Source organism: Macrobrachium nipponense, chromosome 44, assembly GCF_015104395.2.
Source record: "Macrobrachium nipponense isolate FS-2020 chromosome 44, ASM1510439v2, whole genome shotgun sequence".
Classification (NCBI taxonomy): Eukaryota; Metazoa; Arthropoda; class Malacostraca; order Decapoda; family Palaemonidae; genus Macrobrachium; species Macrobrachium nipponense.
In genome coordinates, this window is record NC_087221.1 from 37,920,688 (window position 1) to 37,946,956 (window position 26,269).

The following is a 26,269-nucleotide window of genomic DNA, read 5'->3' on the forward strand; positions in this document are numbered from 1 at the left end:
TAATAATAATAATAATAATAATAATAATAATAATAATAATAATAATAATAATAATAATAATAATAATAATAATAATAATAATAATAATAATAATAATAATAATAATAATATGTACGGCAAAAAGATTTCTTACTCTGCCAGGTGGAAGTGAACTGTAACACCACACAGTTATAGTTCGCGGTGACATTTTCAAAACGTCAAAACAAACAGGTGTTGTTATCGACTTATCGTTTGTGATCATAACTTAATATATATTTGAATTGTTTAGGAAGTATTCTACACACGGTAAGTTTCTGGAGTCAGCTATCTTTATTGTTAATCATTCAAACTGAGTGTTGAATAATTGTTTGATTAGGCCGTTGAGTTGACCTTTTGTGGATGAGTGACCTAGCTACCTACTAGCTAGGTTACTACAATACCTACCTAGCTCCTAAGTTCGAGTAGAAGTTTCGAACTACCTACTCTTTAGTAGTAACTGAATAGTGGTCTCTGGTCCCATAGACCCAATCTTCTCTCCTCCTTAACCATTACTACTAGTAGGTATGTGACGCCTTGTTAGGGGGTACCTGTTTCCGATCATAGCACCTCTGGCATTAATGAGTACTTAGCCTAAGCTTCCTTGTCTCGTCCTTCGAGCCCTAGCTGTAACCCCCTTCATTCCTTTTTTTAATAACATCCCTCCATTCATCATCTTTTTCTTCCATCTCACTTTCTTTAACCTTCTCTAGTAGATGCAACAGGGAGGTTTTCCTCTTGTTACACCTGTAAAACCTTAGCTAGCCTAACTCTTAACTTCCCTTTCATGCTGCAAAGTGTGACAGTGGTGGGCCAATTTATACTAGTTTGCATCTTAACCTAACCTAGGATGCTGGTCCTGCATTGATGGGCACTCCTCAGCTTTGAGGTAGGGGAATAGGAGAAAACACTGCAGTGGATCCATCGTCATCGGGTGGATCAGGCTTATTCATTCTATATTTATTTGGCGAAACAAGAATACAGTTAAATCTTTAAGCATGCCATTCAAAAGATTGAAGTTTCGTCAACATAATGTGATATATGAAAGCACCATACGAACAAAAATAGTCATGTGAGGTCTTCGTAAAATATGTTTTCAAGGCAGTTTTTAAATCCAATATGGCGTCCACCGACAGGTGCTGTTCGTAACCGGTAAGGATCCAACATCTTTCCAGCCTTTCCAGCACTCATTTCAACAATGTTAGCGTATACGTATAGCCTATGTAACGTTTATTGATCTTACTCAAGATTGCAGTTATAATCAGCACAATAAAACAACATTTTGTTGTCTATATTAGTGAAAGTACGAAACTTCTTATTCCCAGGGTCATGGTTTGAACTGAAATTTATTTTTACCTTGTAATCGGTGGTTTTAGCCTTACTGCCATCACAACTGAAACTCCAGTGCTTATTTGATTGTAATTATAAACATTTTGGTCTTAATTCACTCCAAATTGTACTTTAACTACGTTACTGTTCCTGGTTCCTAAGCACTCACTCCACAAACACACGACTACACCGTTTATGAGATGCAAAGCTTTATTCCCTTGATTGTTTACCTTACTCATTATTAAGTTTAATTTAACTTTGTTTCTTCAGAATGTTTATTTTAATTCATGTCTGTTATCCCTTTTTACAACCAAATTGACCCCGAAAAAGTAGATACGAGCAGACGATGGCAAAATGTCATTGTTGCCAATTTTGTGGAGCTTCACACATGTGCCAATGCATTTACAAACTGTTTCAATGAATCCTAGTAGTCATAGTAATGCAATAATGATAAAATTGCTCTAATATGTATATATACTACAAATAGATATGCTATTTTCACTTATTTCCCCAGTTTTGTGTAAGTCTTATACCCAGTTTGGAGGGTAAACACTTAACAATTGGCAACACTGATAAACAATAGAAGAGCGCGAACAAGGCCGTAGGTACTGTTCACAGCAAAACTGTTGATATTTGAATCAGGAATCTATTTACTTTTTCAACAACGAATATTTCCAAATTAATAGTCATGGATATGTAAAAAATTTATGCAATTTATGACCTTATACTGCCGTTTAACTATTTATTTAAGTAATTATGTAGTGCACACTTCTTCTTTCTACCGAAAAAGCGTCAGTTTCTTTGGATCCCTCACGGGTGTCATCATTGTTGATGATTGTTGTGAAGAAAGTGCCCCAGCATCTGTGGGTACAAGTGGTGTGCGGATTTAGCACATAGAATGGAAAGTTTATTGACACCAGCGACTCCGCTAACATCAAGATGGCGTCAATCTTCTACATTTTTGGTGTTATAAGTAAAAATTTCAAAAGGGTCATGGAGGTATGTTTGCACTGCGCATGGCTAGACTTTCATTAACTTCTGTTTAATCTTAAAATATGACTGGTGCCCATCTCCGGTGTCAGGATGTGTTAAAGTACTTTTTTGGAGGGTGGATCCACACGCGGTGAAAACTTGATCAGCTAGTCTAGTCGGTTGGTTCCCCTACTATGATTTTTATTTTTAGGTGTTTTTATGGGCGGACCTTATTATTATTACCGGCCCAGATGTTTTTGGTTTAAGCAAAGCTTGAATACTAGGTAGAACAAAACAAAGCTATCAAAGTTAGGTTGGTTAGTGGAATGAAGGATGGTAAAAGATGGGAATTATGGCAAATGACCTTGATTGTTGCCTCTCGTGAACTGTGCATGATGCAATGAAAGGAATTTCCTTCAGTTGGGGAAGTGGAACATCAGTCAAATAGCTTCATACTTCCCCATAAGAGGAATCTTATAAGGAATTTTGCACTAAGGTTTGCCTCCTTGTGGCTTTAGCTTCGGCTTGGCAAACTGTGCCATGTTTATGGTATACTACAGGCTAAAGCTAAACTTGAGTTCTATTTTAAGCCCCTGGTTTCTATGTAAAGTTGTAGATTTCAGGCAGGCTGGTGGTATAGCTACCATTTTTACACTTATAACTTTTTCTGAATTGAATTAACAGAACTCGAGGCATCGTTCATCTTTCTCTTCAAATCTCTTAATTTGAACATGAATAGGTACAGTAGAACACTAGCATCCTATGCCCTTTATTCATGTCTATAATGCTATAACATAGGTGGGCTGCAGTGACTTTTCTGGGTAACTGTGATGTTAGAGTTTGTAGCTGCCAAAATCTGACAATATTATTTAACTTTTGGCTTCGCAGTTTCATACTTCTAGGATGTTCCTGTCCTATTGTGTGGATACCAACTATAATGTCTTGATAGGGTATTTGTTCTTACAATATACAAATGATGTCTGTCTGCAAATACAAAGGTGGAATTGAAGATTGCAGGACTGGTTTAACCTCTTATCCAAATTAGGACTGGTTTAACCTCTTATCCAAGTTAATTTGTTAACTTTAGGTATTTAGACTAATGGGTGGAAGATTATAATGGACATTTAAGGACAATAGGCAACAAAGAACTTGATGAAGACAAACGATAAAATTCTATAAATACATTCTTTCTATAATAAAGGGTGTATAGTTTCATGAGATAAAATTTTCTGTCATCTTTCTAAGTGCATGTTTCCACAGGAAAATACTAATCTGAAAACAAAGCCAAAAATAAGTCATTACTTTAATCTAAAAGTCTACAGAAAGCTCTAATTGACAGGTATTACTATATATACTGTATTAGAGAAAAGTAGGGTTTATAGGCAACAGCAATCTTCTGTTCAAAGCAGCAGCATTCTTTGACCCTTTGGCAAGACATGTCGAGTAACTTATTCATGATGCGGTGAATGTGTCATTTTGTATCCTTCAGGTTGCTTGATACGATTAAAAAAGTAAATGGAGATTCAACCTTAAAGCTGACTAAGGGCCAGCATGCAATTTTTCTTGTTTTTTAATTTTTGGAGCATTGTTTGTGTTAATTTAAAAAAATAAAAGTTGCAAAGGAAATCTTTCTCTCAGTATTTTCTGCATCTTTTGCATTTGTAACATGCAGTGTCTGTCATATGGATTCAGGATACTTCAGTAATCTGTTGCCTTAGGGCAGGGGTCTCCAAACTTTTCAATGTAAGGGCCACATTATATATTTCCCACATTTATGCGGGCCAAAGCAAAAAAAATCAGTGTCAGTAATTTCATTTCCTCAAATATTACAGTTAAACATGGACAAATTAAAACATATCTTGTTGGAAAAAATCAGGGTAAACTAAATAGATTCCTGCCTTTATTTTTATGCAACCAAATTATTGTGACGAATGATACTGACGTTTTGACTTCAAAATTTCATTGAAATCAGGTTCCAGATTACATGAGCCAATTGTAAGAATTGATTTCAAATTATCATCAGACAAATTTGTTCGATAGTTAGATTTCACATACTTCATTTTGGAAAGTGTTCGTTCACACAAGTATGTTGTACCAAAAATGGACTCAAAACTACAAGAAAACTTTATCAAATTTGGAAACTGATCTGGCTGCAGGCATTTATAAAACTCAATCAGATTTCCTTCTCTATACTTATCTTTCACTGCCTGGAGATCAATAATTTCCATTTGAAATTGAGTTGGAAGATTTTCAGCATTGCAGTCAAATGGATTATGAAAGAGCCTGATTTCATTTGCTTTGGGATCAAGGTCAGCAAATCGCTCCTGAAACTGTTTTTTCAACTCTGAAATTATTTCATTTGCAAATGAAGAAGGAAATTCAACTTTATTTTCTGCATGAAATTTTCACAACATGGAAAATGAGCAAAATTCTTAACTTTCACCTGGCCTTCAAGTAGCGCAAGTTTTGTCCTGAATGCCTTGACATGAACAAAGTAGTCACTGATCAAATTTGTTTTGCCTTGCAACTTCAGATTCAATTGATTCATATGACCTGTCATATCTGCAAAAATGCAAATTTCCAAATCCATTCACATTCTGATGCCAGTCGTGCGATAATTATTTTTTCAAGGCCACCACACAGGGATTTGTTTGCCGGGCCAGATGAAATTATGTGGCTTGCCGGATGTGGCCCGCGGGCCATAGTTTGGAGAGCCCTGCCTTAGGGCCATGAAAATTATCTTTGTGAAATGAAATATGTACAATATACTGTTGTGACATGAAATATGTACAATATACTGTTGTGACATGAAATATGTGCAATATACTGTAGTATACTTTTTTACTTTTTAAACTTTTCCTGTTTTGTATGCAATCTTGCTATTGGTATTAAGCTGAATTTTCAGTGATTTATTTCCTTAAATAGTATGAAAAATTTCGTATTCATACAGGTGATATCAAACATCAGTGAAACAAAATGTTGTCAGATGATGAGGCATTGCTACAACTGGACCGAGAACTTGATGAGAGGATGCGTAACTTGTGTAGGAAAGGATCCGTTAAAGTGGTTAGTGAAAAGGTGAAGAATAACTGTTTTATGCATGATCTCAATATTTTCATTTATATAATTACCTGTACATATATTACTGAAGTCATCTTTCAATACAATCTTTTCAATATCATCAGTATACATATGCCTAATCCTGCAGTCCTCGGAGCTCCAGACAGACACCACTAAAACAGGAGAGAACTTGTCTATGGACCAGGTGTACATCGGGGAACCACAGTTCATAAAGTTTACTGTGCAGTAGCTAAACCGTACTCCAAAAATATCCATATTGATTTGCCACAGTTCATTTCCATCAGTTCCTTTTTCATTATCAAATTTTTGATATTTTCTTTTTTAGGATGGATTTAAGATAATAAATAAATTTCCATTATAGTATGTTAATTGCAGTTAGAAAGTTACTAATTGGTTTTCTTTAGGTGTCAGAGGTGTGGGTAATGATTGCTTTTCAAGTATGGTTGTTCGTTTTTAATATCCATCCATTCACCTCAGTGTTTTGATAGTTTTCAATTTATTTATCTCATTTTAGTTCAGGCTATTAGTGTTATATAATTTGATCCTTAGTGCCAAGGCCTATAAGGTGTTACTAATTATCTGTTGATTTGAATATTACTCTGTAATAACTTACTGAATATTTTTTTTGTGTTGTTGCAGATTTTTGCCTTAGGTCAGCAGATTGTGATTGTACTGTTTATAGAAAGTATTCAGTATTAGCATAGGTTTATTATGAGCTATGTTCAATAGTTATAAACATTCAATATAGTAGCTCAAAGACAGTTCTTGTGGTTATAATACCAAAGTTTTATTGCAGTCGTAGAGAAAGACCCCCATGCATTGTGTTTGTAGCAGGTAAGTATTCTCTCCTGGACTTTTTTTAATTGTGTAGGGGTTGGATTGTGTAACAGTAACTAACCAAAGATACAAAAGATCTAAGAAAGGTAATGAAGGGGGTATGTCTTTGTCTTAAGAATCCTCTTGAAACCCCTTCAGTTTTTGTGATAAGTACTTACATTGATGTTTTTTGAGGCAGGCATACTCTGTTGGTTGATATTTTGTGCCTTTCAACAAAAACCTGGCAAATAATTGGTGGGCCTTCCCAGATCAGGCAACTTAGGCAAATGATACCCAATAACATGGGTCCCAGACAAGGGATGATGACTGCTCTGTTTTGGCCCAAGCATGAATGGTATCCAAACCTGTTGTCACTGCTGGTAGACAAAGCTTGAGAATGACCAGAGTGGAAGAAACTACTTGAGCAGTGACCAACTCCACCTTCACTTGCTGAGGTTACCAGGCTATACCTAATTAAGTAAGGGTTTCCAGAGAGGGCAACAGAGGTTATTGACAGATCAGGCAAATCTTGTAGATCCTCTCAAAGCTTGATCTTAAAGTAGCAGGTTTTCTAATTATTTTGAGTGAACAGGGAAGTTATCTGTGTCAACCAATAAAGGCTGTAGGTCTGCCTTATTCCCACCAGATTTTTAATGTATGACACTACCTGGCAGGTATATATATAGCTATATTCTCTGTTCCACCTGGCAGAAATTTCAAAACTCGCGGCAATCGCTAGTAACCTATTTTAGTAGTTCAGGCAACCAACCACCACCCCGTTACCGTGGCGCTAGCGCTAGGAACCGTTCCCAATTGGGCCAGATTTCTCTGCCAGCCGAACCGGCAACATTGTTGGTGGTTCCCTGCTGAGAATTTTCATTCTCGTTGCTGACTGATCTTGGATTTTGGTATTGTACTCGGAAACGTTAGCTTGGCATTCGCTTTGGATTGTTCTTTAAGATGTCTGACTCGGGAAGTATGTTTAGAGTGTGTGTAAAAGAGGGGTGTAAGGTAAGACTGCCGAAAGCTTCGGTCGACCCTCATACCGTTTGTAAGAAATGTAGGGAGAATGTGTGTACTTGGGAGAATAGATGCATTGAATGTGAGAATTTATCAGAGGAAGGAATGAAGGTCTTTATGAAATACGTTGAGAGACTGGAGAAAGATCGTGTAAGGAGATCTGTTTCTCGTAGTGAGAAATCAAATTCTTCGAGTAAAAGGAGTGATTGTTTTTCATGTATGACACTACCTGGCAGGTATATATAAGCTATATTCTCTGTTCGCACTGGCAGAATTTTTCAAAACTCGCGGCAACCGCTAGATCACTGGTAGTTCAGGTGATCGCCACCCCGCTCCCGTGGCGCTGGTGCTCGGAATCATTCCCATTTTCGTCAGATTTTTTTCTGCCACTGAACCGGCAACATCGTTGTTGGTTCCCTGCTAGAATTCGAAACTCGTTAGCTGACTTTCGCTGTACATTGGATATTGGGTAATCGTATTGGCAAAGTTGGATTGGCAATCGTCGATTGGAAGTTATTAGAATGTCTGATTCTGGTATAGTATTTTCGAGTGGTGGGTATGAAAGAAGGGTGTAAGGTGAGACTACCGAAGGCTTCGGTGGATCCTCATACAGTATGCACGAAATGTAGAGATCATATTTGTTTGATGAATGATAGGTGTAAAGTGTGTGAAAGGTTGACTGAAAATGAATGGAAGACTTATGATTCGTATGTTCGTAAGCTTGAAAGGGATAGAATCAGAAGATCTTCCTCCAGAAGTGCTTCTGTGAAAAGTAAGGGTAGTAATTCGCATTCTAACCTTCCTGTAGAGGTTGTTACATCTAACCCTATGTATTTGCCTTCGGGCAATGAAGTTATTGCTTCAGAAGGTATTGCCCTTTCTTCCATCATGGAGTCGATTCGTGCACTAGAATCAAAAGTGAGTGCATTGAAGACCACAGTGAAGTGTAGTGGAAACATTAGTGCCCCTAGTGTAGTGGAGGGGGCATCAGATCGGTCCCATAGTGCCTCTAGGAATAGACATCTGTCGGACTCCCAGGACTCAGGGAATGGACATGTCGAAAACCGAAGGAGGGCTACGGGAAATTCCCAACGGTCTGGCGTCCCTTCAGCAGATCCTGTGGACGCTTCCCAGGCTGCCGAAGCGTGTGAACGAGCACGGATATTGAAGGAGTGCTTTTCGTCCTCTCCTTACCGGGGATGGAGCTCTCAGAGGGCCTCTCACGAGGAGAACGAGATTGACACTAGATGTCGCACAGGCGGCCAGCGTCTTTCTCGTCCTCTTAGGAGAGGTTTTAAGGAAGGGGAAGCTTCACGTCCTACTTCTCGTCCTGTTCTTTCATCCATCATCACCCGAACACTTAGAAGACTTGACGCCTAAGAAGAGATGCAGGACGTCTTCTGGTGAGGACGCTTTTGAGAACTATCATCGTCTTAGTGTTCAGAGGAGGAAGAGGGCTTCAATTCGCCCTTCTTTGCATATGATGAGTCCTTCTCCTGAACGTGGAACTTCACCATCTAATGAGACTCGTATGCAATTGCGTCAACGATTGTTGGCTTTCTTCGCAAGAAGAGAAGAGGAGCCCCAAAGACGTAGAAAGGATCTTTGGCTTCCTGTTAAAAGATCGAAACAACCCTTGTCGGCTTCACCTCGTTCCTTAGCCTCCCCTTCGTCGTCCTCTTCTGGATTCTTCAGACTCGACCGAGAACACGCAAGTGTTTCCGGAGAGAGAGTTTCCAGAAGGGGAGATGGGGACAGAAGCGTTAGGTGTCGCACAGGCGGCCCTCGCTTTTGTCAGGAGGTTGAGAACGATCAAGAGAAACCTCGTGTCGACGTTCGCCGGACTTCTGCATCAACTCGACGCTTCTATCATGAGAGAGCCTACCAACACCAGAAGTATCAGGACGTTCGAGAAGGCTCTAGAAGTCAAAGAGAGCAATGTTTAGATTATGTTTCTGATCTTACCCCTCAAGAAAGAGAAGTACTGTATAAATATCGACGGGAGGCTCGTGCTTTAGAATATGAGAACTCGCAACGCTTGAAAAGAGATCGTAAGACTCACCAGGACGCTCGAGAGGACGCCCCGATGCAAGTTAAGCGTTCTAAGCGAAGTTTTAAGGACGCTCGACGTCCAATAGAGCATGTCCCGCTTTAGGACGCTTTTGAGGATGCTTCTTTGATGGATAAAAGTCTTATAGACATTAGAGTCCAGCGGGATTGAAAGCTTTCATTGAAAGACGCGCGACTTCCTGCGAGTCCTAAGTCTCGCTCCCTTAGCAAGGGCGCTCGCGATGACGATAGACGTCTGGCTAATCGGGATTCTCAGAAAGATAAACGTACTCAACTGAGAGGAGCCCGGCAGGAATCCCGCAAGGAAACTTTTGAAGAACCTTTGCCACTGATGGCTTTGAAAGACAAGGCTTTACAAGAGAGTCTTAAGTTTTCAAGGACAACAGCGGAACATTCGCGCATTGTCTCGTCTATTCCTTCAACGGATAGGAGCTCCCCCTTACGTACAGAGCCTCAAAGGATAAGCGCTTCTTGTTTAGCTAAAGAAACTTCGGCCCGTCAAGATCAAGGAGAGTCTTCTAACGATACACATCCTGCAGAAGAGGAAGAGCCTTCTGAAGCATCTATGGATTATAGCACGTTAACGCGCTTACTGAAGGAATTGTTTTCGGAAAAATTCCAAGCACCAGTTCCTCTCTCACCGCCATCGCAACTATCCTCATCCAAGACAAGAAAAGCTCCGGGTTTTGTTAGGATGGCTTCTTTGTTTTCTACTAAAAGAGCGTTCAAGAGAATGAATGATTGGATGGAATCAAGGAAGACGAAAGGAAAGACGTCCTTTGCGCTTCCTCCAGCTAAGCTAAACGGGAGAGCCGGTATATGGTATGAGACCGGAGAAGAAACAGGGTTGAGACTTCCTTCGTCTGCGCAAGGTGACTTCTCAAACCTGGTCGAGGCACCGAGGAGATCTTACCTGTCCTCAGCTAAGGTTTCATGGACTATGCCTGAAATAGATCACCATCTAAAAGGACTGTACAGGACGTTGGAAGTATTTAACTTCCTAGACTGGTGCTTAGGAGCTTTAGGTCTGCAAGCTAAGAGCCCAGAATCAGTGTCACTAGAAGAATTATCGAGCGTCCTGTCATGTATGGATAAAGCAGTAAGGGATGGCTCAAATGAGTTAGCTGCCCACTTTACTACGGGAATATTAAAGAAACGGGCGCTTTTCTGCAGTTTTACTTCTAAATCAGTTTTTCCTACGCAGGAAGCAGTTATTATTCGCCCCCTTTTCTTCCCATCTTTTTCCTGAAAATATGGTAAAGGATTTATCTGTGAACCTGAAAGAGAAAGCGACACAGGATTTGCTGTCTCAATCATCTAGACTTCCTGCGGCGCAATCCTCTTCTCGAGTAGCTCAAGTACCAAAGAAGAATTTTAAGCCCTTTCATGGCAGTGCACCATCAAGAGCTTCTACACGAGGAAGGGGCTTTGCTAGAGGCAGAACCCCCGCAAAGCAAAGGGGAAAGAAGTGACAACCTTGCCCTTCAGGCACCAGTGGGAGGGAGACTTTCTCTCTTTGCAGAGGCTTGGAGAGCAAGGGGGACGGACGCCTGGTCCCTCAAGATTATAGAGAAGAGATACAAAATTCCCTTTCTCTCCATGCCTCCGTTGAGCATGAAGCCTATAGACCTGTCACCATCTTATCAGCCGCAGAAGCAACAGATTCTACTCGATTTATTAGATCAGATGATCGAGAAAAGAGCCGTAGAACGAGTGCTCTTGACAGATTCCCCAGGCTTCTACAACAGGTTATTCCTGGTTCCGAAGCAGTCTGGGGGATGGAGGCCTGTCCTAGATGTCAGCAGTCTGAACCTTTTCGTGAAGAAAGAGAGCTTCAAAATGGAAACATCGCAGTCGGTCCTGGGGGCCTTGAGACCAGGGGATTGGATGGTGTCATTGGATCTCCAAGATGCTTACTTCCATGTCCCCATCCATCCCCAGTCCAGGAAGTTTCTCAGGTTCATTTTAAAAGGACAGGTCTTCCAGTTCAGAGCTCTACGCTTCGGACTGAGCACAGCTCCCATGATTTTCACTTTTCTCATGCGGAACGTGGCAAAGTGGCTTCACCTCTCGAAGATACGAGTCTCCCTTTACCTGGACGACTGGCTCATACGGTTGTCATCGAGAGCAAGGTGACTGGAGGACCTTCAGACTACGTTACTGTTGGCGAAATCTTTAGGCCTCCTGATCAATTACGAAAAGTCCCATCTGACCCCAACACAGTCCATCGTGTATCTGGGTATTCAGATGGATTCAGTGGCTTTTCGGGCTTTTCCGTCGCTAGAACGTCGGCGGAAAGGCTTAGAAAAAGTGTCAGTCTTCTTGGAGAAGGAAACATGCTCGGCGAAGGAATGGATGAGTCTGCTGGGGACCATTTCTTCGCTGGAGAAGTTTGTTTCTCTAGGGAGGCTACATCTCAGGCCCCTACAGTTTTTCCTAGCAGAAAATTGGCAGGACAAACAAAACCTAGGAAGAGAATTTGAGAATCTCCCCGTTGGTCAAGAAACACCTAGAGTGGTGGCTCAATCCCACCAAGATGTCGAAAGGAGTATCCCTCTGTCTTCAGAGCCCCGACCTAGTGTTATATACAGACGCGTCTATGACAGGCTGGGGAGCAACTCTAGGAAAGGAGGAAGTGTCAGGCCTCTGGAGAAAGCAACAGAAGCCTTGGCACATCAACCTCAAGGAGTTGGAGGCAATTCGCTTAGCACTTCTAGCCTTTCAAGAACGAGTCATAGGCCGAGTTGTTCAGATCAACGCGGACAGCACCACGGCCCTTTCTTATATCAAGAAACAGGGGGGGGACACACTCTTGTTCTCTCTACAAGATAGCGAGAGAAATCCTGTTATGGTCAGAAGAGAGGAACATAACTCTCCTGACAAGATTTGTTTCAGGAGTCCAAAATGTCAGAGCAGACATTTTAAGCCGTCGCAATCAATTGATTTCAACAGAATGGACTCTGCACATAGAGGTCTGCCAACAGTTATGGAAACTATGGGGACGACCATTAGTGGACCTCTTCGCGACTTCGAAAATGAAGAGACTGCCCCTTTACTGTTCTCCGATCATCGACCCGGAAGCAGTAGCAGTAGACGCAATGCTTTGGGACTGGACGGGGATGGATGTATACGCCTTTCCCCCGTTCAAACTTCTGGGAGAAGTAACAAGGAAGTTAGCAGCGTCGGAAGGAACAAGGATGACACTGGTCGCACCATTCTGGCCAGCAAGCGATTGGTTCACAGAGGTCATGTCCCTGCTAGTGGACTTTCCAAGAATCCTACCAGTAAGAGCCGATCTTCTCAAACAGCCCCACTTCGAGAGATATCACCAAAACCCGTTCGCTCTGAGTCTGACTGCATTCAGACTATCAAGAAACTGGCAAGAGCGAGAGGGTTTTCAGGGGCGATGGCAAAAGCTATTGCCACCGCGAGAAGAGTTTCCTCTCAATCTGTCTACCAGTCTAAGTGGGCTGTTTTTAGAAGATGGTGTAGGAAAGAGGGCATTTCCTCCTCCAAGACCTCTGTGAGCCAAATCGCCGATTTCCTGTTCCATCTGAGGAATGTAGACAAGCTTGCAGTATCAACAATTAGAGGATACAAGAGTATGCTGTCAACAGTCTTCCGTCATAGAGGCCTAGATTTAACGAATGATAGGGATCTTCACGATCTTCTGAGATCCTTCGAAACATCAAAGGTTCCACAGGTTAAGACACCTTCGTGGAATTTAGACATAGTTCTAAAATTTTTAATGGCGAGTCCCTTTGAACCTTTGCACGAGGCTTCGCTGAAAGACTTAACGAAGAAGGTCCTCTTTCTAACCACCCTAGCCACTGCGAAGAGGGTGAGTGAGATTCAAGCAATTAGCAATGCAGTCTGTTCCTTGAGTCCTTCCTTTTTAGCTAAAAACGAAAATCCTTCCAATCCCTGGCCCAAGAGCTTTGATATCAAGGGATTAGCAGGTATCGTTGGTCGGGAGCCAGAAAGAGTCCTGTGCCCTGTCAGAGCTCTAAAATTCTATCTGGATAGAACAAAACAAAGTAGAGGTCAATCGGACAATCTTTGGTGTTCTGTGAAAAGACCTGATTTACCAATGTCTAAGAACGCCTTAGCGTTCTTCTTGAGAAGCACCATCAGGGAGGCCCATTCGTCCTGCCCAGATAGTGATCTGAAAATTCTGAAAGTCAATGCTCATGAAGTTAGAGCTGTCGCAACTTCGATGGCATTTCAGAAGAATATGGCGCTCAGCGACATTGTGAGCACCACATTTTGGCGAAGCAACTCTGTGTTCGCTTCACACTACCTCAGGGATGTGAAAGTGACATATGAGAACTGCTTTTCGTTTGGACCATACATATCAGCAGATTCAGTTTTGGGTACGGGAAGCGGCACGAATCCTATCCTTTAGAAAATGGATAGGTGTGCTTTTGTATTATGGTTGTTGGTTTTTTGGTTGTAGGGTCGACCGCTAGAGGCGGACTGCCCTTTATTTTAGCCTTAAAGTTTCGGGGACTAACTTTGCTAGGCTAGGTCAGGTGGTGGTTTTTTCTTTGCTTTGCTGCTCTTATAGTATGGTCAATATGGTCTAGACACATTGTGGTCACGCCCCCGTTGTCAGATCATCTAGATCTCACCAGCTATGCAGGTCACGTCCTTGCTGGAGACTCTAGTAAAGCAAAAGCAGACTTGGGTGACAGTAATCACGAAGTCAGCTATGCTAACAGGTAAGGAACCAAGATGTCTATCATCTGCATGTGAAATGTTTCCCAAAATCCTTTTTATTCTGTCCCTCCCCACCTCCAATGGTGGGAATCAGCTATATATATATATCTGACAGGTAAGTGTCATGAACAAAATGATATTGTTATGATACAATAAAGTTTGTTCATACTTACCTGGCAGATATATATAATCAAGTACCCGCCCAACCTCCCCTCGGGGACAGTGGCATTAAAAAATCTGAATAGAAAATGGGAATGGTTCCTGACACCCGCCTCCCAGCGGCGGGAATGGGTACTAACCACCTGGCCGACCACTGCGTGTGCTGGGAGTTTTGAAATTCTGTCGGACTTCGGAGAATACAGCTGTATATATATCTGCCAGGTAAGTATGAACAAACTTTATTGTATCATAACAATATCATATTTGAACCTTAAGATAAAGCCATATTTTTGCTAGCATTGGCCACAGCTGGATGAGTTTGTGAGGTGAGTTACGTGCTATTTCTATTTGCACTTCACATTCAGATATGTGAGCTAGTACTATATAGGCTTTCTTATACCTCAGGATTCATTGCTGTGACAGAGAAGAATACTATTTCATATTGGGTGATAATTCTGTGAATGGAAGATTGCAAGAACACTTTCTTGGCACAAGCATATGAAATAAGAAATGGTCATAAAGTTTGGACCGTAGTTATATCATTAGCTTTTACAAGGAGTATGAAGATCAAGACTATCCTAAACTATCCTTAGTGGAGATTGCTTGCTATATTGTGAAGTTTTATTTGAGAGACTTGACACATGAGTTCCTTATGATTTCCCTGATGAGAGTAGTAGCCCTCCTGTTTCTTCACCCTTAACTTCATAATGTATTCTACCTCTTAGGGGCCATAACAATCTTAGGTAATAGCATCTTTGTCATATGGAAATGGTAAGGTCAGCTTAATTTGTTTCAACCTAGTGTTGAAGAAAGAAATAAAAGTTCTAGAATTTACAACCCATGACTTGAAATTACTGCTTAACAAGAAGCTCTCCCACCAAAATAGCTATTCAAGCATATGTATAATCATGCAATATGTGTGAAACAAAAGAAAATGTAGACATCAAAAAGAACTTTTTTATACCAGCCCATCAGATTACACAAATTACCTTCTTCCCACCCTCACTCTTCTTGTTACACGTAAAAATGCAGCAGTGACTTGTTGATAGGGTACACTATGGTTCCTGCATGTGTTCTTGGCCAGCTGGTGAGTATTATTGTTTCAATGTTATGTGCCTGAGGATGCAGGACTGCAGGATTAGTCATATAAAATGAGAAGGTTGTATTAAAATGCTGTAGCAAAAAATGTAATTTTTATTATTATCATGATGTCATTAGTCTTCATAGAATTGCCCTCTATGATTATAGCACTGATGCTGATTAATAAATTTTTCTTGATGTAAAGGTAAGTAGATTTTCTTGTACCTTTCGTCCAGGACTTGACCGAATTAAACACTCGGTGATCTTGGTTCTATAGTGATTTGAAAAGTTAGCTTAAGTGAATCAACTGGTGAAAGTTTTCTTATATGAATTATGAAGTGAGTTTCTGTGTGATATGATTTAGAAATGTAAATGTTGTCTTACACTTTTGAGAATTTGGAATTTCCTTACTTTACAGGTTAGTAAGACTGAATTATCTGGGAGCACTGCATCAAGTGAACAAAATTTCCTTTTTAAAAGTAATACCCTGCAAGAAAGTGGCCATTCTCTGGTAAAAAGTGGCAGTGAGTCGAGCAGAGTTTCAAAGCAGATTTCAAGAAAAGAATGGGTTGATGTGAGTGATAATCATAGTGGAGACAGTGAAAAACAAAACCTTTGCTCCATAGAAAAGAATACTCTTTCGGAAACTGTTGTAAGGACTGAAATTGGTGCATCCTCAATGACAACTGGATGTCAACAGAATAAGAAAGAAGAGCCTGATGAACTCCCAGAAAAGGTAAACTGTGAAGAGTTGGATGACTTTGGTGGAGCTCAAGATGCCATTTTTGATGACTTTCTGGACCAGTCAACCAAGATTCGAATAAAGGCACTAACAAGCAAAGTTTCACATTTGACTGAAGTTTTAAATGTCAAACAAGCTGAATGCAAAAAACATGTAAGTTGGTTTTTATACTATATCAATACTGGCTAAAGAAATTATTTCTTTTTACAGCTGTTTACTCTTTATAGTTACATAGTAAGATGTATACTATGTTCTTTTACACGGCTTACTGCTGAAAGTGAGTTACAAGCAAATTTTTAAAATTGATTTTTATTTAATTTTTTTTAGCTGACAAAGATATATTGTTTTTTCTACTTGGATTCTGTGATTTAGTTGATATCCCCATGTGATAACAGAAATAGTTTGTACTGCACACACAGGCCTTTTTGATTAAAGTGATATAACCAGTCTGGGTTTAGAGTGATACATAATCACAAAATTTCTCTGAGATTTTAGAATGTCAGATGCTGTATGAACTATATTACTGTAAATGTACTTTGATTAGATCATACTCGACTGAAGATTGTTGGGCAATGGATGCTGTTGATTTAGTTCTTTTAAGCTCATGATAGTATTAGTCCATGATTAAACATTAAATAATAATTGTCATTTCCAGTAACTCAACTGTTTGTAATATTTTCCAACAGATTTTTGCATTATTTTGATTGCTGGCACCATTATACAGCTTTTTAGATACATGCACTGATATTTGCATGTAGTATCATGAAGCTATGGGAAATGCATTGTGAAAATTCAGTGAAGTATCAAATAGTCTCCTAAAAATTAATGGGGAATGTATCGCATAAAAAACTACAGGTATGCCTAAATCTAATGCAGACTGATTAAAATAGGAAAGAAAGTGCATAGAAGAGATGCTTTATCCTAAGAGAAAACCATTGCCTTCTATATAGGAGTCCTAAAGAGGCTGGAGGAAGCGGTTGAAGCTTAGTGATAAGGTGGTTAATTGAATGCATTTTTTTCGTTTTCGTCATTGAGTCAAGGCATCTGTTTTCTGTGGTGTTATGGTTCTCGACTGGGTTATGAGGCTTGAAATTAGAGCATTTTACTATTTGAGCTTAGTGCTTGTTCAGTTTGTCAGGAATGCTAGAACAATCTTTTGCTTGTTTCTTTAATTGCAACCTGTACCTGTATAATTTTGCTCATCTGTGGCCTTCAGGTATGCAAGGGATTGAGTGGGATCTGAAGAGCTTATGAAGGCAGAGTTGGAAGGCTGACCATCAGTTCTTATTTTTGTTGTTCTTCTCATGGTGTTCCATCACAGAACTGGCCTATGTTCTTGGTATACGTATACTGATAGTTACTGGTTGGCAGCACACATGCAACAGCTGTGGTGGGAAGCTTCTCAGGCAGGTACTTTCATGAGTGTCCATTGCCTTTAAATGTGCATTTCTTACTAACAGTCCTAGATCACTGGGAGCACAGTCTGAGGATTGTTGTGGGTATGTATACTGTTCTGTTTAAATAGACTAAATCCATTTTGTGATAATCTACACAACTTTCATGTTAGATGCTTCTTGTGCAAACTCTCCCATGGTCTGCACAATTTCTGCAAGACTATTAAAGTGAGATCCAGTATCATTCGTCATTTGGATCTGCTGGTACAGGACTGATCAGCACACTGCTTGGAAGATCTTTCAAGTTTATGGTTTGCATTGTCCAGCAGAGGAAATTCTTGTGGTATATCCTTTAGTGCATTCTTGCAAGACAGGAACTGTACATGTGGCAAATCTTTTCTATTGTGTCATAGATGCTTTACAGGCTATTGTCTGATATAGAATAATCATAGCATGTGCCACATTTGACCTTTATCTGATGCTGGTGGTTCCCAGTACTGAGAAAGCCTTCCCTTATGGCCAGTACGACAACACTTCTTATTCAATCTGCCAATCATATTTCAGAGGTAGGAGCCTCCTGTGTCTGATGCATTAACAACCAAAACCCATCACTGTTCTAATGCCCTGTCAGGCAAAGACCCTGCCTTCCAAGCAGGAGCTCTTGTTTTTACTTGTAGAAATGTTGCTCATTTCAGTTATAGTTTGCATAGTAGTCTTTTCCTTTTCTAGCAATATCCTTGGAATCTCATACCAATAGCCCCGTCCCTTAGAGAGGTTCATGGTATTAGACTCTTAGGTTTTCTCTGTCCACATTCCTTGAGTACAGATGAACCATCTCAATTCTTGGAGACTCAGAGCAAATCGTATTAGACACCCGAGACATCAGGATCTGTGAATCTTGGAAAAATCTGACCACTTTGAAATGCCATTAATAGTTATGGAGGCCCTTGTTATATATTTATTGTACTTAAGTTCATAAGTTAAGTAACAATAAAAGGTAGTGTTTAAGTGATTTGGTTGTAGAAATATTTTTTCCATATTAATTGCAAATGTTTCAAGATATTTAGTTTTTGTGGCATAGTAGGATATATTTGTCAGGTAAAATATTTGCAAGTGTGTTACAAAACTTTTTACCTTATAACAGAATTATTATTATTATTATTAATAGGGCTTAGTTTTTCCAGACTCTTCTCGGACTGTATAGCAGAATTAAACCCTGATATGTTTTCACAGCATAAACTTATGATTTATGGTGGAAGAGCTTTGGCTCTGAATTGAATTAGAAATGATAATTGTGTTGTAATTATGCAACTTACCCAGTAATTACATAGCTATAGTTTCTGTTATTCGCAGCAGTATAGATTCAAAATTCATGGGAGCGACACTGATAAGTGTGTAGGTGACACAGTCTCGCCCCCCCTAGCGAGGAGGTTAGGAACAAAGTGTTGGCAGGGTTAATAATTATTGTTTTAAGGTGTTTTCACCACTTTAGCTTGTTAGCATGTCTGCCACTAAACGAATTTGCAATATATTTAAACGGTTATCAATCTTTTCAATTTCAGTGTAAAAGTTTAATGAAGCAGGAGAGAATTAGTTATTATGGATTTTCGGAGGGCGGTCTATTGAAATCTTATTAAAAGCAAGAATAAAATTATTATTGATATTTTTATTGTTGATGTAATAGTATTATTGGAAACAACTTGAAAACGTATAAGAGCCCACTACAGAGAGAACATCCCCATAGAGGGCTGTACTTAAACCATTAAGGGAACAAAGTAATGTTGATTTAGCATGTGGCCTTAGCTTGAATCAAATAAAAACTGTTAAGTAGCTAGAATGACGAAAGAGTACGCTTGCCTTCAAAGCTTTTAGCTTAACTGGTCCGAATTATTCGGGCTGATCTTATCTTTAGCCATATGTTTGATGTAAGATTATGTCATGCATTTATCTGATAGTTTATTGAGCCCAGTAGTGGACGCCTAGTAGCGTCCACAGGTGTCCAGCGGATCTGTGGCAGCGTACAGTTGAGCCTAGTAGCGCCCATGAGCGTCCGGCGGATCTGCGGCGCCGGGCGCCCAGTGGCGCCTAGTAGTGAACATGGCGCCGAGTGCCCAATAGTGTCCATCGGCGCCGAGCGCCCAATAGCGTTCTTCGGCGCTGAGCGCAAAGTAGCATCCAGCGGTTCCGAGCTCTCAGTATTGTAGCTACACAGGTGTTCAAGTAGTTTTCTTGTGATACATGGACACCTAGTCAGATAACACTCAATCCCAGTTGTTTTTTCTCTCCTGCTACTAGCTCTTTAATTTTAATGAAATAACTTGTCCAGTGGTTGCACAGCTATAAGTTCCACTTATAGCTGTGTAGTTGATGGATAGGTATTATTGAAAAATTATTATTTTATGAATGTCATTTTTATTGTGAAAATTTAATTTGTACCACATGCTCCTTTGCTTGTCTCCCTTGCCTCCTTCCCATACCATTGCCAGTGGTGTTGAGATTAGCAATGTTAACCCTTTGACAGTGAAGTGTTGTGCAGTGGAGGAAGTGCTGTTCGTCCCCAGATTCTCCTAGGCAAATGTCCCTGTCAAACTCCCCAGCACCTGGGAGGAGGCATACTGGTAGCCCAAGGGAGGTCAGTGGGATTTGCCCATGGACAGTCGCCCCCTCAGGCGGTCCTGTTGTTAAATCCCAGGTCGTGACATAGTGCCATTGAAAAGGCATCTATAAGGAAGAGTTTTGTCTTTCCACAAGTGGGTTGAGCCAGCAGCACTTTATTGCAGAGTCTCGTCCACTGTAAAGGAGGACTCGTAATATGTTGCCTTCTGTCCCTCCTAAGAAGACCAGAGTGTTACAAGAGGACCAACGTCCTTCTTGCAGGTTCTGGGACAGTCCAGAATGCTTTTCACACAATGACAACAGCTTAGAGGGTCAGTGTAGTGAAAGGATACCCTTTTCCTAGATTCGAGGAAGTTGTCCTTTGGGCGTCCATCAGATAAGGTTGCATGCAGGGAAAGTTCTGATTGTCTGTTGGTGCCAGACCTCTTTCCTCCTATGCTCCCTATTCCAGATAGTTCCTTTGTGTTAGAGTCTAGCTCTTAAAAAATGTACAGCAATTGAGCGTCTCTTGTTGACTGTGCGTCCTTCTTGAGCAGGAAGGGACTCTGTCCTGCCTTCTGTATCTAAAGTAATTCAAGCCTCCCATTGGGGCAAGAGTGGAAGACCACCCATTGGCGCCTCGGCTTCAACAAGCGTTTGAGAGCTCATCGTCGCAGTAGTGCCTACTGGTGCATGTTTTACCTCTTCTTCAAGAGCGCTCACTGGTCTCAAGTACCAGTGATGGCGCCAAAACGTTCAATGGCTCCCAAGCGTCCATTAGCGCCCGAGCATCCATTGGCTCCCAAGTGTCCATTGGCTCCTGAGCATCCATGAGCGTCCATTGGCGCCCGAGCATCCATAAGTGCCTGAGCGTCCATCAGCGCCCGGCGTAGCTGGATCAGTAGGAAGTTTTTCTCAGCCGTGGACAACGCTTGCATCTTCTGTCTTACTGACAGTGTCAAGTTATAACTGTCTCAGATCCTTCGATTGCAACCATTCAAAATAAGTTGGACAGTATTTTTGGTTTTAGGAAGTCTTTTGTAACTCCTGTTCAACCTTAAGCAAACTTGTCTCCATTTTCATCGGCCGAAGAAGAGGAGGATAAGGAGTCGTCTCAGACATCCTACAATTCGCTACTTTACTACTTTGTAGCAAATTCTTCAAATTTGTTCTCTCCAAGGCTTCATGAAGCATACTGCTCCTTCTATCCAGCCACAAACAGCCTTGTCCCCTATTTTTTTTGGCAGAAGAAGAGGAAGAAGACAGAGATAAGGAAACTCCTCATAGGACTTACAAGTCACCTCTTCGATATTTTCTAGTGAATTTCTCTGACTTTGTCTTGCCAGTAGCTCCAACATTGCCAGTGTCTTCATTTTTTAGAGATAATCAAGTAGATTTGTCCAAGTTGCTTATCTAGTTTTTTTTATGCGATGAAGGAAGCTAACCTTTGGCTTTCTGAAAGAGGTAACAGGGATAGGTTAACTTTAATTTCCCACCGTCACATTCTTTGACAACAATTAGGCGATGTAATTAAGATTATCTTCCATGTGGTTGTAGTAGTGGGCTTCCTTGATTGGACTGTTGGAGCTTTGGGCCGCAAGATCAAGGAATGTCCGGTGCTGGATGAGGATTTTTACTGACCTTTAACGAGACAGTTCCATGGAATTGTCTTCTTTTATGTTGGGCATTCTGAAGAAGACGAGAGAACTCATGTTCTTCCACCACCAAATAGTGTATCAGACACAGAGGTCTATCCCTCTTTACCCTCCTCTGGATAGTAAACACCTTTTTCCTGAGGATGCAGTGATTCAGGTAGCTTCTGACCTCCAGATGAAGTAAACCCCGGACTTTATCTCTCTCTCGTGTTACCACTACTAGCTCACACCCTTCTCCTTCCACATGCACTCAGCTCTTTCATGGGAAGGAAAGTTCTAGGTCATTCCCTAGATTGGGGGAAGAGGACGTATCAACCCTCGAACCATTAGGAAATCCTCCTCCAAATCCCTGCTAAGAAGTGAAGAGGCAGTCCTCCGGGCACCTGCAGGGGAAAGGTTCTGCCAATTTGAATGAACTGGGTAGCAAGAGGAGCAGAACCTTGGATCGTATAATGTTGAGAGAAGGCTACAACATTCTTTTCGAGAGCGTTCCACCCTTATTCAGCTCTCCAATAGCTTTAGCATACTCTGGAAATTCAGAATTCAGACATTTATTGCCCAGTCAAGAGAAGTTTTGTCACTTGCAGAAGAAGGCCATGCCTTAAAGATATTAGTAGCCTACTAACTCCCGGATTTTATAACTGATTATTAGTAAGTCCCCCGAGGCCTCAGGGGGCTTGAGGCCCTTGTTAGAGGTGAGCACTTTGAATGTTTTTGTCCAAAGACAAAAATTCATAATGGAAAGAATCAGACAGTTTTTTTTTATCCTTCATCAAGGGGACTGGATTGTGTCCATCGATATGGACGATGCATAGTTCCATATCCCAATTCATCGAGGCTCAAAGAAGTTTCTTCGTTTCGTCTTCAGAGAGAGTGCCAATTTACAGCTCCGTACTTCGAGTTTTCAACAGCCACACAAGTGTTTAAGTACTCTCAGCTTAAACCCCATCGTTAATGGCTACAACTAGTCGGGATAAAAAATCTCTCTTTACCTCGAATATTGACTTTTTCGGTCACATTCATAGAAGAAGTTCACAGAGGATGTGCAGAAAATTCCATCATTGGCAGGAGTTGGGACTTCTGATAAACTTGAGGAAGTTACAGTTAGTCTCCCGTTTGGAATTTTTTTTGGGGGGGATGAGGATAGAGTCAGATGCTTTCGGGCTTTTCCATCCCCACAAAGAGTGGAGTCGTGCCTTCAGTAGGTAGACCATTTGCTAGCCCTTCAAGATTGCTCAGCAAAGGAATGGAGGAGCCTGCTGGGTACCCTAGCCTCTATAGAACAGTTCGTGTCGTCTGGCAGTTTCACAGGAGGAATCTCCAGCTCTTCCTAAAGATAACTGGAAAGGGAAAAATTTCCAGACTCATTTGTGTTCCAGGCAGCATCTGAAATAAAGGAGGACCTGTCTTGGTGGAGATCAGAAGACAGGCTATTAGAAGGGAAGTTCCGTCTTCCTCTGAGCCCCAACCTGGTATTCTATTCAGAAACGTCCAGTCCAGGTTGGGGAGACAGAGTATTGGGGACATTCCATGAGACAGTGGCACTTCAATTGAAAGAATTGACGGCTATCCACCGGGTCCTATTGGAAGTTTGCGGACCTGGTCCGCAATAAAATAGTAACTATCTGCTCAGACAGCCCTCCCTTACATTAAAAAACAGGGAGGAATGCATTTTTTCTCTCTGGGAAGCAGCAAGAACCCTTCTGCTATGGACAGACAGGAACCACACCATAATCCTAACCAGTTCATACAAGGGAAATTCAGCGTCCTGGTGGTTTATTTAAGCTGCAAGAAGCAAAATCTTCCCACTGTGTTGTATTTTAGCAGAACTAGCTCCTTCTGATAGGAACTCTGGACGGCAACTACAGTCAAGTGCAAACCCTGTTCTATCAGAGTCGGAAGTGCTTTATTGCAGGGAGAAGAGTGGAACTCTGGCTAGATAGTCTGGTGTTCCTAGAAACAGAAGCCCAGACCAGATTTAACTCAAGATGTTATGGCGAGGACATATGCGTCTCGTCCTCGGATTAGGACATCTTGCCATTTACCCTAATGGTCTTTCTGGGCTCAGCTCGTGTCGGCCTATGAAAGTATCCTTAATATCATTCTTTCTAGGTAAAATTAGCCTAAAATTACCAGAGAAAAACAAAATTAAGAAAATGTCAGTAAAACTGACTCGCTCACTCTTAAAAAGAAGTGTCGGTATGATATAGGGGCGAGTGTGGAACACTACCACGAGCCAAACACCAATTAGAACTTCCCTACCAGAATCCCCCCAAGAGAGAGCTGATACCAACGGGCGATGCAGCTTCTACTACTACTACTAGAGGACGCCACGGACAGCAGCGCCCCTAGCGGTCATCCTTAATTTTTAGCACCAGCGACAAGTCGCCATTTTCTTGTGCTTGTGTTTTTCTTGCGATTTATCCGCATCTGTATCATGGAACGCTCTGCAATCGCCACGGCTAAGTTAAGTAACTCATAAGTAACATTTTACTGTATTTTTGTCTTCCGGGTACCAGTATTTTCCTTTTTATAGGTCATATACGGTTCCCCGGTTGTCTCGTGGCGGCCATGCCGCCTCGTAAGAATTCCCGGTCCTCCATACTGGGACTTCTTATGCTTATGGGCTTACTTTTTCACATTCATTGTTTACATCGAGTTTTAGCTAGTTCAGCCCTCCTACCATTCTCTTAGCTTGGTATTTAGGGCTATCATTATTATTTTCGGCCCAGTCGCCCGGCTCTTGCTCTACATCGGCTATCGCTGGCTCCGAGTAGGCTTCTGTTTCTCGGAACAGTCTGCCTCCTCCTGGGCTTCTTTCTCTTTTACTAAAAGTGTCTCTTCCCCCTTTTTCGATGTATTTATTATTTAGGGTGTTAGGCTAGCCTAGGTGCTTGTTCCACATGTTGGTACAGCTTGGTTCACGTGGCCCTACCACGGTTGTGTTGCTCGCGGCCTAGGCCACTTGCGGTCACGTGTCCTACAGCACCTTACCCTGCCCCTTCCCTCCCTCTCTGATGTAGGGAGGAGCTGGGGGACCCCTTGGTTGTTATAACAACCTCATCGCCTTCTCTCACACTCTCGGAGGTGACCGGGGGGTTCCGCCAGCAGGGGGTATAGGGCGACCACTATGAGGTACCGGGTCTCCATGCGGGTAGTTGGTGAGGCGGGGAGGAGTAGGCCATCCCTCCCCCCTTTTCTCGCTCCCGCCGTGTTTCGCCGGGACCTCCCTCCCCCCCCCCCCCCCCTCCCCATTGCTCAGCCACCTCCCTTACGGTACGAAAGGAACCTTCCGTCGCAGCCGGGGCCCCTTTGGTTATAGGATATTGGCTCCGCTAGCGGGCAGGGTGGGCGCTATGGATGGTCGGTTGCTTGCCTACTATATCCTTATATCTCCCCCGCATCCACTACCGGAAGGGAGCTTACCCTTACCTACGCACTCTTCTAGTAGACGGGTGGAGAGAAGTTGTTTTAATTTTGTTATTTTAAGGATATATACCCTATTATAAGATATTTTACAATGAATTGTGTGTTATTATATTTATTTTATCAACCATCCCCGCCATTGTCCGTCGTGGTTTCCATTACCACCACTCCTAGTTGGTTGATTCTTGTGCCTCCGCCATTGGCGGAGCCATAGCCTATCTTCCAACCTGGTTACCACACGTATTTTAGCGGGGCTCTGGTTTTATCTATCTTTATCGCTCCGGCACCAGCGGAGCATATGATAGGCTGTAAGTGTTTACTCTGTACTCATGTACTTTTTTCACTTACAGGCTACCAACTGCCAGGTCCCGGCCTGTAATGCGACGCTCTATGACCCCTGTGGACATGACGAGTGCAGGTCCCACGCCCCGTGTGCCACGTCGTACAATGAGACGATCGTCGGTGGCACCCGAAGCCTGCGCTATATGCTACGACCTGGTCGCTCAGCTGGGAGATGGGGTATGTCCATTATAAGCTTACTTATGATTTTACTAACAACTTCTAGTTCGTAAGTTTGTTAACCCTGTCCACAATTGGTAGCTAATCCCGCCTTTCTTTCAGGCTAGCGGTGTGAGGGAAGTCGCCCTCGCCACCCTGAAAGCGTGGGTGGGCGGCTTTGGGAAAAACGCCGCCAAGGGCCAGCCCTACATATTAGATAGGAAGCTGGCCATCCAGATCTTCCCCGCGGGCAAGTCGACGGGCTACGTCGACCCCTTGTCCGCCGCCCCAGTGATAGCCTCCATCCAGCAAGAACTCCAGCATTCGTTTGGGGTCGTAGCCTCCCAGGAGTCAGTTCCGGACGTCGCTGCCCTGGACCTGAACCTCGAGCCGATGGCGGTAGTTAGCGAGGATTTGTTGGTTGAGGTAGGTTTGTCGGGCGCCCAAGGTCTTTCCTTGGGCGCTCCTGGATCTTCTCCTGTCCCTTCTTCTTCCGCCTCTTTCCAAGGCTTTGCGGGATCCGAGATCCCTAGCCGCCCTCCCGCTCTCTCTGTACCTCCTAAGGAGAAGGGAAAGAGAGAACCGAAGACCTTGTCTAAGTCGACTTCTAGGAAGTCGTCTTCGTCTTCTTCGGCCAGGAAGTCGTCGACTTCATACGCCGATGCGGTGAAGGCTAAGCCGAGCTCTTCCCAGTCGAA

At 42.1% G+C, this 26,269-nt stretch overlaps 1 protein-coding gene across 6 annotated transcripts in view; it reads left to right on the top strand.

Annotated features, from left to right (window-relative positions):
* Window positions 1–137: 137 nt before the first annotated feature.
* LOC135204199 (uncharacterized) overlaps window positions 138–26,269 on the top strand; it is an 89,993-nt gene continuing 63,861 nt past the window's right edge. Inside the window, exons 1-3 of one of the 6 annotated variants that reach the window (XM_064234290.1) lie at window positions 138–210; window positions 5,267–5,382; window positions 15,680–16,156. In XM_064234290.1, coding sequence (XP_064090360.1) covers window positions 5,293–5,382; window positions 15,680–16,156 — 567 coding nt within the window. In that variant the 5' untranslated portion in view covers window positions 138–210; window positions 5,267–5,292. Of the gene's footprint in view, window positions 286–429; window positions 541–2,190; window positions 2,344–5,266; window positions 5,395–15,679; window positions 16,157–26,269 lie in introns of those variants that run through there. The other 5 variants (XM_064234286.1, XM_064234289.1, XM_064234285.1 and 2 more) reach the window with 5 other exon arrangements.